Genomic DNA, 12,557 nt, shown 5'->3' on the forward strand with positions numbered 1-12,557 from the left:
TGTTGAGCATGCATTGTATATCTGCTTTAACCATTTACAATGTCTTAAAGATAGGGATGTTGCCTCCCCCATATCGGCATTTCTTTAAGGATAAGCATTTCTTCTCAGAAACTAAGGATTAATTACTGACCTGCTGTGCTAGCTAAGCATCTCATGACAGTAGTAAAATAGATATTCCTGTCATATTTGATGTATGCTCTTTGTTCCAAGATGGTATATAACCACCCTGTACATCCCACTTCTTTAGAGAGCTTCCTGCCTTGGTGGAAAAGTTCTCCCAGGCCAGTCCTCAAATTGGCTCTTAATAAACTCACCCCAATTTTGACTTATAGATTGATTATGGATTATTTGCATCAACACAGGTTACTTAAAGACTCCACTACATGCATTACAGATTGGGTATAACTGCAAGTTTACTGAAAACATCTTAATTACAAGTATAGTACTGACTTTAGTTTTGTGAATGTGGAATAATGAATTGTTCATTTTAATTATCTGAGTCAGCCCCTCTGAAGACGGTAAAAGCTGACAAACAAAAAACTAAAATTTGCTACTCAACATTCACGAAACTTAAATAAGTGTAGAAGAACTTTAAGTTCTATATCTGGGTTCATGTAAGAAAAACATTCTATAGGAAAGATAGATCTAGGACATATATGTCCTGAGTGTAAATGTCTGGGTACAAGCAAAAATTCCAGGCAGCATTTCAGACTTTCAAGGCAGCAGAACTGGTGAGACCCAAGTCAGATTTCCCAAATAGTAAAGGGGACCCAGGTAATATCTGGGGTACAGGTGGAACAAGCAGAAAATTTCATTAAAGTAAATATATGATATGATGAAAGGGGGGAGTTGGAAAATAGGATGACAGACAGGGCAGAGGGACCTAGAGGGCCCAGGGGGCGGGTGGTGGTGGTGGTGGAGAGATCTGCCAGGCTGGTGGGTAGGGCAGGGGCTGTGGGCACACTTCTTCAGGCTATCCCCTCCCGCACCCTCTGAAACCCTTTGTGACTCTTCAGCGCTCTGTGATGCAGGCCTGGGACTATCGTCTTGTGCCTGCAATCTCAGAGCTCAGTTGCCTCAGGCAGCCTTGCGATTCAGACAATGGAGTTCAGTCAATGGAACGTTCTCTCATTTCTGAATAGCCCTATTGAGTCCTGTTTGAGCTTTGGCTCAACATTCTTGGATACTGACCCCAACCTCACCTTCCCGTGTGGGTTGGGGTTGCTCCTTCTGTTCCTGTGCTACCTGTTGGGGATTCCATCTTTATCAACCTTCTGGAAAACCAAAGATATCCAAAAGGTAAGGAACTCTGAGCGAGCCCACAACAGGGACTCCTTATTGTTTTTTCCGTTTCTATTCCCACATTTTAAAATGAGTTTGGTTGGCTGAGAGAGACAAGATGGGAAGTCTGAGTAGAGGAGAGAACATCATGCATCCAGGGGAATAGGCCAGGCAGGGCTAGGGGTTCAGCTGGGACTGTTTCCCTTCAAAGCTCACAGACCACCTGGGTGTGGTAGAGGATTCTGGGATAAAAGCCCAAACTCAGTGATTCTGCAGTCCTGGATTGGGTTATTTAGAGTTTGGGATCTCTGAAGAACAGAGTTCCCAGTGCTTGATCATGAGTCACATTCCCACAACAGGTGTCACTTGACCAAGCCTCCCTTCATGTTGGGCAGATCAGGAGAGCAGGGCTTAGCCTCTGAGAGCCTCTGAGGAGAGGATGGAGCCCATGCTCTGTCCCAAGATACAGGGTCCTATCTGAGGGGGCAAAGACGTGACTGTTGGCCTCCGATTCTTTGCCCTGTTGAGCAGAGGACTTCTGACTGAGAAAATCAAGTGTGGACCTTGTAGATAAAAATCCTTCTTTGAGTTTTCCAAAGAAAGAAAAATTGAAAATATTTATCATTTTAAAAAATTAATTAATGGAAGGAACACACAGTTCTATTAATTAAAATAGAGAGTCATATTATTCTTGGATATGGATATCTGAGTTTCCTAGAGAAGGGAGAGAAATGAGCTCCAGCCCCTCACTCTTTTCTTTTTGTCCTCAGCGTCAGGGCAGAGCCAAGAGGAGAAGGAAAGGTGGAACATCGAGAGGTAAGGTTCTGCCTGTTCCACCTGAGCTCTCCAAGGGTGACCCTTCCTGTCCCTCAATGAGGTCCCATGTCCATGATCTCTGAGGATGTCAGTTGCTAGATACTGTCCCTCTCAGAAAACAGGGCCCTCAGAGGAGAGGCTCATGGGAAGGCAGTCAGAACCCGAGACACTTCTCAGATTCCTGTTCTGCCCGCCTCTGGGCATGAAGCAGTGATGGACCTGGGCAATGGGTGTTGCCCAATAGGTGGCCACGTCAGAACTTCTGTCTCCTGACCTTGTGAAAGTACTTTGACTTCCTGGATGATCACATTCCTCTTTGAGGTAACCACTGACCTGAGTTCCTCACATGGTGGTTTTGAGCATTACACGAGATAATGTATGTGAAAGTACTTTACGAATGAAGCAACATACACAGGTGAACCTTGTTAATATCATCACTGACCATTTGACCTCATCTACTGATTCTTGGGGCTTTCAGAGTCTAACATCCCAAGGGTCTCCTATAAAGGGACTCCTAACACCCATGCTTCTACCTACTCCCTCCAAAACCCACTCTTCTGGTTTCCCAGGTTGGAGATATTACGAGAGGGAAACAGAGGAGGAAAGGAAGCTGATTTCTATTCTGAAAAGGTGAATAGTCTTTCTCCTTCTTTCCTGATCCCTCTTTAGCATGTCCTATGTAATTCCAGGGATTCGGTGCAGCCTGCCCTAGTCATGGGAGGGGATAACCATAGGAACGGGTATGTGAATGAAGGCCTTGGGGTGAGAGTTGTTGAGTATATTGTGAAGTCATGGATGTGGGACAATGTGAAGGGGCAGTAGGCTTCAGGTGGCCCCTTCCCTGCCAGACCAGCAGGTCCTCCATTCCTTGTTGTGGTCCTGGCTGCAGCTTTGTACCTCCTGTCTCTCACAGCCCCCTGGGCCAGCATCATAATACCACCTACAGTCATCAACTGTTATGTCCAGACTCCTTCTGTGAGGTGTGTAACAGCACAAGTGCAGAGGTCAATCGGCTGATGTTCCCAGAGGACCTAGAAGATGATACTCTCTCTGTGTCTTCTTTGGCTTCCACAGCTTCTGTGACTGAGTTATCGTTCACTGTGTCCTCTGCCTTCTCAGAAGTCCCTCCAGGAGACCTAATACCAGCCCCTCTGTCTGAGCCTTCCCCACCACCCGCCTCCATTCTCTCACCTAACCCAATGACACCCTTAGCTGACTTTCTTTCACCCTCACCACCAGGTCACTCTCTGCCACGAGAGCCTTTTCTTCTCTTGGACTCTGAGTTCCCCGTGGACCATTCCCCACCCCAACCCCTTGCCTCTCCCCCTCTCCCACCACATGACACTGAGACAGCAGATCCTGTTCTCCAACCAGAGGCCATTTTGTCTCTGCATACCATCTTCTCTCTTGACCCCACCTTTTCCCAAGATACCAATCCCTTACCAGATCTGTCCCAGACAATGAATCCCACTGATTCATTGGCTCATCATCATACACCACCAACCGTGTCTGTTTCACCACCACCAGACTGTGCTGTAACTGTGACTCAACCTAATTCGAATTCCATCTTACTGAAGCCTATTCTGGAGAACTCATCTCCAGATAGCCCTGGTGGGCTGTCCACCTGCGTCCCAACAATCAAAGGTGCTGACCATTCAAGCCTGTCAGCTTCAGAATACCCCTCATGGCAAGCTCATGCCAAAGACTTGTTTCCTTCCACCTCGGCACAATGTGATGTCAATCAAGAGTTTCTTGCCCTCCGTTCTTCAGGGGCCTCTTTTTGGGGAGACTCTGCAACCAATCTTGTAGAGCCTGGTAACCTCTCATTTCTCAGCCCTGATGCCCTGGCACTCCTGGAAAGACAAGTCCAAAAGAGGAGTGATTTCCTCATGGGGAACGAAAAAGAAGAGACGAGGGGTTCTGTTCCAAAAGAACTTAGGCCAGACTACCAATTAAACTCTTCAGGGAAAACATTGGGGTCAATTGCTCATAAGCATGACTCAGCAGCCTCCCTTCCTTTTTGGAGCAGCAAAGCCAAACCAAAGGAGCTGCACGTGCACCAGCAGCCCCCGTATCCTAAGACCTCAGAGGGCCATTTACAGCAAAAACGTGTCCAGCTCTTCTGGGGTCTCCCATCTCTGCACAGCGAGTCCTTGCCCTCTGCTGACCATGTCTCGGGTGACTGTTCCTCAGTCTTTATTTTCAATAGAATCTTGAATGCCTCCATGGACCAAGAACCACCAGTACTTCCCCGTCCTCCACCTTTGTCCTTGCCTCAGATCCAGTCTCAATCCTTGCCTCAAACCCTGCCCCAATCCCAGCCCCTACCTCTCACTCCGGTCCAGCCCCAGGCCCACCTTCAATCCCTACTCCCAATCCCACCATCTGGTCCTCTACCCAAGACCGAGATCTGTGGAGTGAGTTTCCACAGACCGCAGAATGAATTGGAGTCTCTCATCGCATCTGACATTCAACACCTGGAATGGAACGTGTTGCAGAAGCAACAGGAAAGTTTGCGGGGTTTACCCTCTGTGGTCCAAAGCCCTCAGGAAGACTTTTGCCCTTCAGTTCCCAACTCTCCTTGCCGCCGGGCCTCCCAGGCCCATGGTTCAGTCTCCATCCTTCCTGGAGAGTTTCCTCTCAGCGATGAGCTTCGGGAGAAACTAGAGCATCACCTTGAAAAGAGGCTCATCCAACACCGGTGGGGCTTGCCCCGCAGGATCCATGAGTCTCTGTCACCAATGCCTCCGAGCAATTTTTCAGAGATACCTGAGTCAGAGAGTGATCATGGACCCTCATGGGTCTCTGTGAACAAAACTCTAAATGTTGGATTGAGCCATCCTGGAAGCTTCCATGAGAGGGGCTCAGAAATGCTTCATCTAGAGAAGGACGTGGGGAAGGATCAGGGACATACTCCAGAGAATGGCCCAAAAGCTCACCTGTTGAGTGACCCAGAGAGCTCTTCAGATAAGGATCTGGGGTATGACTCTGAGAAAGACCTAAATAGTCACATGGCGAGTCTGTCAGGGAAAAATTCAAGGGCCTCAGTGGGGAGTCTAGGTCACAAACAACTTGAAAATGTCCTGAAAGTACATTTGAGCAAGAAGTTTGAGGAAATCAACGAGGGTCGGCTCCCTGGGACTGTGCATAGTTCATGGCATGCTATCAAGCAGACACTGCTGCTTTCTGACAAATCCCACACCCAAATAAAACAGAGAAGTTTGCCACCATCAGTGGGTGGGGACCACTCCCTGAATACCTTCCAGGAGCTTTCCTTCATTGATTCCAGTGCACAACAGATGCTGGAAGCCCATATCAAAAGGTTTCGTATGAGGCTGCTGTGGGGCCTTCCCCGCAGAGTCCTTGAATCCATAGAGATCTCTAAATTGAAAGATGCCGCATCCCAGTCCTTGTCCCATTCCCACCTTCCCTCCTCAACCAACCTGATTTCTGAGGTGGATTCCAAATCTGGGGGCTTCAAGCCCCTTAGAGGAAGCTCTAAATCTTTTCATGGAGACAAAGTGGGAACCACAAATTCAGCCCCTGTCCTGAATCGTCCTTTCTCTGCCACTTCACCTGTGGGCAAGAAAGGACAGGGGGTCCTGACACAATCACCCTCTGGTATCACCCGAGAGCTTGCAGAGGATGTTCAGAGAAGTAAGGGTGCCAGACAGACCCTTCTGCCTGTCACACACAGCATCACAGGCAAAGCAAGTCAGAGACAGACTCGACTATGCAACAGATACCCCCCAAGGCTGCCTGCAAGGCAAGCTGGGGCCAGACAGGAGCCAGAGGAGAACAGGGTGAGTTTCAGGGATGGAGTAGAAACACGACAGGCCAAAAAGATGGAGAAGAAGTCAGAACCTCTCTCCGTGCTCAACGTGTCTAGGGAGATATTCAGGGCCAAGGAGCTCGATGCTCTTCAATCAAAAACTGGTGACATCTTGACAACCAGCAAGCCAGGAAGCTCCCATCTGATAAATGTGAATGAGAGTAAAGTAGAAACTACTGTGACCACTGAAAGCCCCCCACCAAGAAGACCAGTTCCCCGAGATCCTAAATCATCAGATCTTAAAGAACAGCTGTTGAGCGAATTAAAGTCTAAACTGGAGAAGAGGAAGCAGAGCCAGGCCCAAGGCCAACCCACTGACAGGCCCCTTCCCTCAGAGAGCTTGACTTACAAGGCCTCACTGACTCATGCCCAGGGTGTCTCTAGCGGGGACGCAGGAGCTTCCCAGGTGCTGCATATCCATTTGGAGGACAGAGGAATCGGTGTGGAGCAGCGGCAGGAGCCCTGGCTCCCTAAGCATGTCTTAAGGAGGTGCCAGGATAAGAATTTCCCACCAGCTGCAGAGAGAGTGAGCCCTCCGGGCCCCAAAGCAGAAGAGCATGGTGGAGGGGACGCAGAGTTGGGGACATCCCAACCTAGAAGGAAGAGTTTCCCTACTCAGGACATGGCATTAGAGGAGATGCTTGGGAGCAAGTCTTCCCAGACCCCATCACAGAAGGGACAGCCTCCTCCTGAGAGCCTCTTCAGGAAGAAAATGAATGCCTGTTTGCAAAGGTTTAATTCTGGGATAAAATGCAAAAGGCAAGAGAATTCCCAGAAAAAGGGCAGCTCCACATCATCTGCGCAGAGCAGAGGCCTAGTTAAAAAGAGAGCTGCCTTTATGGGGATGATCACAGCTCAGAAGACCATGACAGACGCTGGGAAGTTCCCAGAAGAGAAACTGGGGCGTTGGCATGTGATAGATACCACCTGTCCTCGAGAGCCCCTACCCGCCCAGAGGAAGTTTGGGAAAACTCAGCAGAAGGCAGAAGTGCAGGCCCGGGCAGAGCCCATCCAGGGCCATCCTTCCAGCTACAGGGCTCCCTCCTGTAAAGTGACAAACACCAAGTCCTGCTGCCAGGAAGCTCTCTCTGCCGGCAAGAGTTATCCAAGTGCTAGATGGAGCAGAGACGAGGATAAACACCCCCAGAAAGTTGCAGCCTTTAAGGAGCAGCTATTGTGTCAGAAGCATCCCTCATCCGTGCCCCGCAGGGAGCCTGTGCCCCATCCAGGCCCCACCTGCAGGCGTCAAGCCAGCCAGGGGCCTCTGGCCACTCTCACCACTACTGAAGGCACTGTGCTCAGAGATCCGTCTCTGCTATTCCAACAGAAAATGCTTCTCCAGAATTTCCAGAGAGGAAAATTTCCCACCCCAAAATAATTCCTTTCTTGTGGGGAATATTGATTCTCCCCAATAAATGATCCTAAACAATAGTTGTGTGTTTTCTGTGTGCTGTGTTGGGGGCATGGGTTTCGGGTAACTCAGAGCTTGTGCTTCGGGAAAGGAAGGAGCTGGTTCAGCTCTTACTAATTGCTTCCTTTGGCTTCTAAAAGGTCACCAGTTCCCTGGAGCTCTTGACGAGAAACAGGTATCATGTGCCCCCTAAAGCCCATTTCCTCCCTGATGAGTTTGAGATGGACTCTGTCTCCTGCCTCTTAGCTTAGCCTTAACGAAAATGTAGAGCAGCCCACAGCTTCCCCTCACTGAATGCTTCCCCTCCCTTCAGAGCAGTAGGGAACACAGGTCTTCTATATCTGAAGAGGGTCAAGGACAGGTAGATTTCTCAGAAAATAACAGTGAGAAAGAAACAGTGGCTTCATCATGATTTAGAAGTCACTGACCAGAGGACCCCACAGGTGGGTGGACCCTGAATGGGAGTGTTTGGGGGATATTGCTGCAGTGGATCCTGGGCTGGTGGGGGCTGGGCTAGGAACAGCAGAGATGCTGCTTAAGAATCTGTCTGGGGCCGGCCCCGTGGCTTAGCGGTTAAGTGCATGCACTCTGCTACTGGCAGCCCAGCTTCGAATCCCGGGTGCGCACCAAGGCACCGCTTGTCTGGCCATACTGAGGTGGCGTCCCACACATAGCAACTAGAAGGATGTGCAACTATGACATACAACTATCTACTGCGGCTTTGGGGAGAAAACCGGAAAAAAAAGGAGGAGGATTGGCAATAGATGTTAGCTCAGGGCCGGTCTTCCTCAGCAAAAGAATCCGTCATGTGGGTCATGGTAACGTGTTGGGAAAGCATATCTCAGACTTGGCACTGAGGTTTCCCTACTGGAAAGGCAGCTGGGGGAAGTGGTTCCCCTCCCTGGGTATTTCTTCAGCCTGCTGATTGATGACACTTTGTTGCAGAGCAAAAGCATCACTCAGCTGCCAGTGGTAGCAATGTTGACCAGGCAGCCACCTGCCTCCTAGGGGAAAATGAAACTGAGAGTAAGGAAAAGATGCCTTAGAGGGAGCTGGGCGGGAAGAAAAAAATGAAGAGGGGAAAGAATGGCCTTGCTGGTGGAACAAAGCTTTATGCCTCATCCCCATATTGTGACCCTGTCCTGCTCCCCCTCTTCCTCAGGTTAACCTGATCCAGGCTCCACCTCCTTGAGGCTGATCGGAGCACTGTACAGCATGCTGATGCCTTATACCAAAAAGGCACCGGGCTGTTCTTTGAGTACTAAACGATATCTGCAGGGATGTTGTCGGGCACAGCATCCCCATCTTAGGGAAGAGTGACCTTGGTGCCCTCCTTCTATCCATGCTTGATGGGAATATACAAGATCTTGCCCTTAGCAAGGGCACCTATCAGGATGGAGGTGCAACCTTTGATATCCATGGCCTTGGTGGAGCCATGGTAGGTCTCCCCCAGAACACCTGCAGCTCATGAACCAGAGGTGAGTCCTAGATATGCACCAGGTTACAGATATCTGGGGGACTCACCATGGACTGCACACATACCCATCCTTACAACAGGTGTCTGGAGGGAAGGCAACTCCACTTGTACAGACTGCAACTCAAACATGGGGTGAGTGTCCTGGAGGGCACTTGAAGTAGTTCTTCCAGAAAGACTTGTGAATGCTGGCTGTTAACAGAAAAGACAAAAACAAAACCAATGTCCACCACAGCCCTCTCTTACTCCACACTTGTATCTTCTTGTCCAGAGTTGTGCCACTGACCCTCCAATGTCTGAAGATTAAGGTCAAAGAAAGAATGCAGATGCTGTGGAGGCCCTGGGAGGGACAAAAGGTGGGATGGGGCCCAGGGCAGGGAATCCGAGGAGGTGAGGAGGCCGTGGAGGCTCTAACATCCATGTGGATGACCAGCCAATAGCCCAGCCTCTCAGTCCCTACATCATCTCGTCTTAGGGTCCTTTACTTCCACTCCAGTGCAGTCACTGCCACACTCCAGAACTTATCAACAGGATCGCTTCTTCTAATACAGGCTGACATTCCACCCTCTGGCCTCATCCCTGATTCTTCTGGTTTATATGCCCCTTGTTAATTTTTCAACTCCAGGCCATTCATTTTTCCAATTACTCCTCGTCTATCCACCAAGCTCTAGTCTTCATTTCCCCCCTCTCCAAGGTAGACTTGATGGTCGATCAGGTAACCAACATTTAAAAAGCTCCACTACAAACGGGCCCCATCCAATCCCCTTTAATCCTTCCTGTCTGGCAAAATCCCATCTCTCTGCCTTTTCCAGGAATGCCTTCCTATAAGTAACTGATCACTATTGAAGTAAATCTCACAATCAAGTCCACTGGTGCCATGATAACTTTAGCCCCAGCACTACCTGGAAATCATTCATTCATTCCACAAATAATTATCCCATGCTTACTAACACGTGAACAAAGCAAACGGAGCTTAGGTCACTGTTTCCTTAGTCTATTCTCTCTGATGCTACCCAAAGTTATTTCAAATCTCCTTCACTTTCCTCAAACTTAGGCCGTTTCCACTTGCTCAGCAGATCTGCTTGACCACTGTTCACAGGGAGCTAGAAGCCATGAGATAGGAACTTTCCATCAAAAAACCTTCACAAAAACACTTTCCCGTTCCTCTTTTCCTTCTTCTCTCTTGTTATATGAAAACAGGTTTCCTTCCTAACCTCAAAGGAATTACACTTCCTGAAAAGTCCTTTTTGAGAAACCTAAACCCTCACCTTGATGGACTGAGCCCCTCTTGCCAGGCATCCTCTCACCCCCTCCCTCTCCTTATGAGGCACCCGACTTCTTTTATTTTTTTAAGCTATCACAGAAATGTTTAAACACGCGCAAGAGCAGTGTGACTTCCCACATACCCCTCACTCAGCTTTCACAGTGATCATCTGGCATGGGTGATACGGCCCATCTCCCACACTGTGGTTAAAGGGCAAAAGCTCATTGGGACATCCTGCCATCCGTCTCCCAGACATATGCTATGTGCCCCTGTCACAGCTCTCACACTTCTTTGATATTTACCACCTGTGGAGCACACTGATCCACAGCAGATGGACACAGCATCGGTGACAAAAAGCACTGAGCTTTAGAGGCTTTGGCCATCAGTTCTGCTCTGCCCTGTACTCAAGCCTGAGGAGTCATCTGAGTGGATTCCTCCCTCAACCCCACACATAAAGTAACCTTACTGAGCAAATGCAGTGCAGTGTTGCAGTCCCTTAATCACACAGTAACCACAGCAAGCAAAGAGTATAGAAGCAGAAAACCGTACATGTTGATAAGGACTTGACATCACTATGTAAGAGTTTTCAAATATTTAGAAGAAAATTTTTTCTTGTCATACATTTACAGTGAGCTATTGTGTTGCGAGTTAAATACAGTAGATCAAACACACTTGTTTATCTCCTCTCCTTCCCAAAATGCCACTAAAAGTAAAAGATCAGATGAAAAGATGCCCAACATCATTAGTCACCAGGGAAATGCACATCAAAACCACTAGGAGATAGCACTGCACACACTCTGGGAGGGCTAGAATCAAAAAGTCAGATAGTATCGAGTGTTGGTGAGAATGTGGAGAAACTGGAACCTTCATACACTGCTGGTGGGAGTGAAAAATGGTGTAGCTACTTTGGAAAACAGTCTGGCAGTTCCTCAAAAGTTAAACAGTTACCATATGACCTAGAAACTCCACTTCTAGGTATATACTCAAGAGAAATGAAAACATATGTCCACACAAAGAGATATGTTTTTGTGTAAACTTATACACAATGTTCACAGCAGTATTATTCATAATAGTCAAATGGTGGAAACAACCTAAATGTCCATCAACTGATGAATAGGTAAATAAAATGAGGTATATCTACACAATGTAATATTTTTTGGCAGTAAAAGCACTGATACATGCTACAACATGGATGAACCACGCTAACTGAAAAAGACCAGTCATAAATAACCACATATGATTCCATTCATATGAAATGTCTAGAACAGGGAAATCTAGAGAGACAGAAAGCAGATTAGTGGTTGCTTGCGGGTGGGGAGATGAGGGAAGAGGGGGATGATAGCTCAAGGTTACGAGGTTTCTTTTCGAAATCATGAAAATGTCTTAAAATTGACTGTGGTGATCGTTACACAGTATTTTGTAAAGCCTTGTTGAAATGTTAGCATGCTTCAAACGTGCCAAGAGAATCCTGGGTTTCCTGCCTGGGACAGAACCTGAGAACTGTTTTAAAGTTGGCATTGCACACTTCTGGGGTCTGGGCGTGGTGGTGGTGGCAGCTGTGGGAATCAAAGCCAGAAATCTCAAAGGTTAGGTAAAATTCAGGACAACAGTCAATGGTCCATTTCTAAAATGTATTTATTCGGAAATAAACCTTTGGAAAAGTTGCATGGATGGTAAACAACCATACACTCCTTATCCAGAGATACCTGTTAATATTTTGAGCCATTTGTGATCTCTTTCCTGTCTCTCTGTTTCTCTTTCCTTCCTTCCCTCCCCTTTCTCTCTCTCTATGAACACACACATAAATGAAAAATATGCATACATTCCTGAATACTTGAGAATACATTTCATGCATCATGCACTTTCTCCTTGAATATTTGGGTGTTTCTTGAAAAAAGAATATTCTCTAACATACAGTACAGTTATCCGCTTCAGTCAATTTAACATTGGCATAAAACTTTTAACTAATCTCTCATTCATATTCGATGTTTTTCAATTTATTGAGTAATGTCCTTTGTGGCTTTTTTAAAGCCTCCTTTACAGGATTTAGTCTAGAATCACACACTGCATTTAGTTGTCATGTGTCTTCAGTCTCCTTTAATCTGGATCAGTTTCTCAGCCTTTCTTTTTTGTGACAAGGCCACTTTTAAAGAATATGTTCAATGTACCATTCTTATAAACCCCACTCACCTGGAAATTTTTTTGGTGGAGTTTATCTTGCTCAGACTTTAAAGGACGTTTTCACAATTGTGTGTCATAGGCACCTTAGGGGCAGTCAGGACCAGACTAAGTATTAAAAAAACAATGCCAGAGATTCAAAGATATGTAGAGGGATTTTTTCTGAACAGAGACACCTCCTGCAGTCCAGGGAGGGCATGTGAGAGGGGTGGGCTTGAAGCGTCCCTTCCTTTTGGGTGGAGACGATGGTGAAGCTGTGGATGCAGGAGAAGACAGGGAAAGAAAGGAGCTGTCATTACCG

The 12,557-nt window shown here is 47.5% G+C and overlaps 1 protein-coding gene and 1 long non-coding RNA gene across 8 annotated transcripts in view; one reads left to right on the forward strand and one right to left on the reverse strand.

The window, feature by feature from the left end:
• Positions 1-933: 933 nt before the first annotated feature.
• Positions 934-7,350, forward strand: LOC147914344 (spermatogenesis-associated protein 31D4-like). The gene is made up of 4 exons (XM_087444409.1): positions 934-1,299; positions 2,052-2,097; positions 2,667-2,727; positions 3,011-7,350. The coding sequence occupies exons 1-4, from the start codon at positions 1,102-1,104 to the stop codon at positions 7,305-7,307; spliced, it is 4,602 nt and encodes a 1,533-aa protein (XP_087300535.1). The 5' UTR covers positions 934-1,101; the 3' UTR covers positions 7,308-7,350.
• LOC147914345 (uncharacterized) overlaps positions 5,144-12,557 on the reverse strand; it is a 50,790-nt gene continuing 43,376 nt past the window's right edge. For 5 of the 7 annotated variants that reach the window (XR_015555350.1, XR_015555349.1, XR_015555348.1 and 2 more), the window contains one exon: positions 5,144-9,006. This is a non-coding gene — a long non-coding RNA (uncharacterized LOC147914345). Of the gene's footprint in view, positions 9,007-11,584; positions 12,511-12,557 lie in introns of those variants that run through there. The other 2 variants (XR_015555351.1, XR_015555352.1) reach the window with 2 other exon arrangements.

The sequence above is a fragment of the Ceratotherium simum genome, chromosome 20 (assembly GCF_057802395.1).
Source record: "Ceratotherium simum simum isolate JZ-2026a chromosome 20, ASM5780239v1, whole genome shotgun sequence".
Classification (NCBI taxonomy): Eukaryota; Metazoa; Chordata; class Mammalia; order Perissodactyla; family Rhinocerotidae; genus Ceratotherium; species Ceratotherium simum.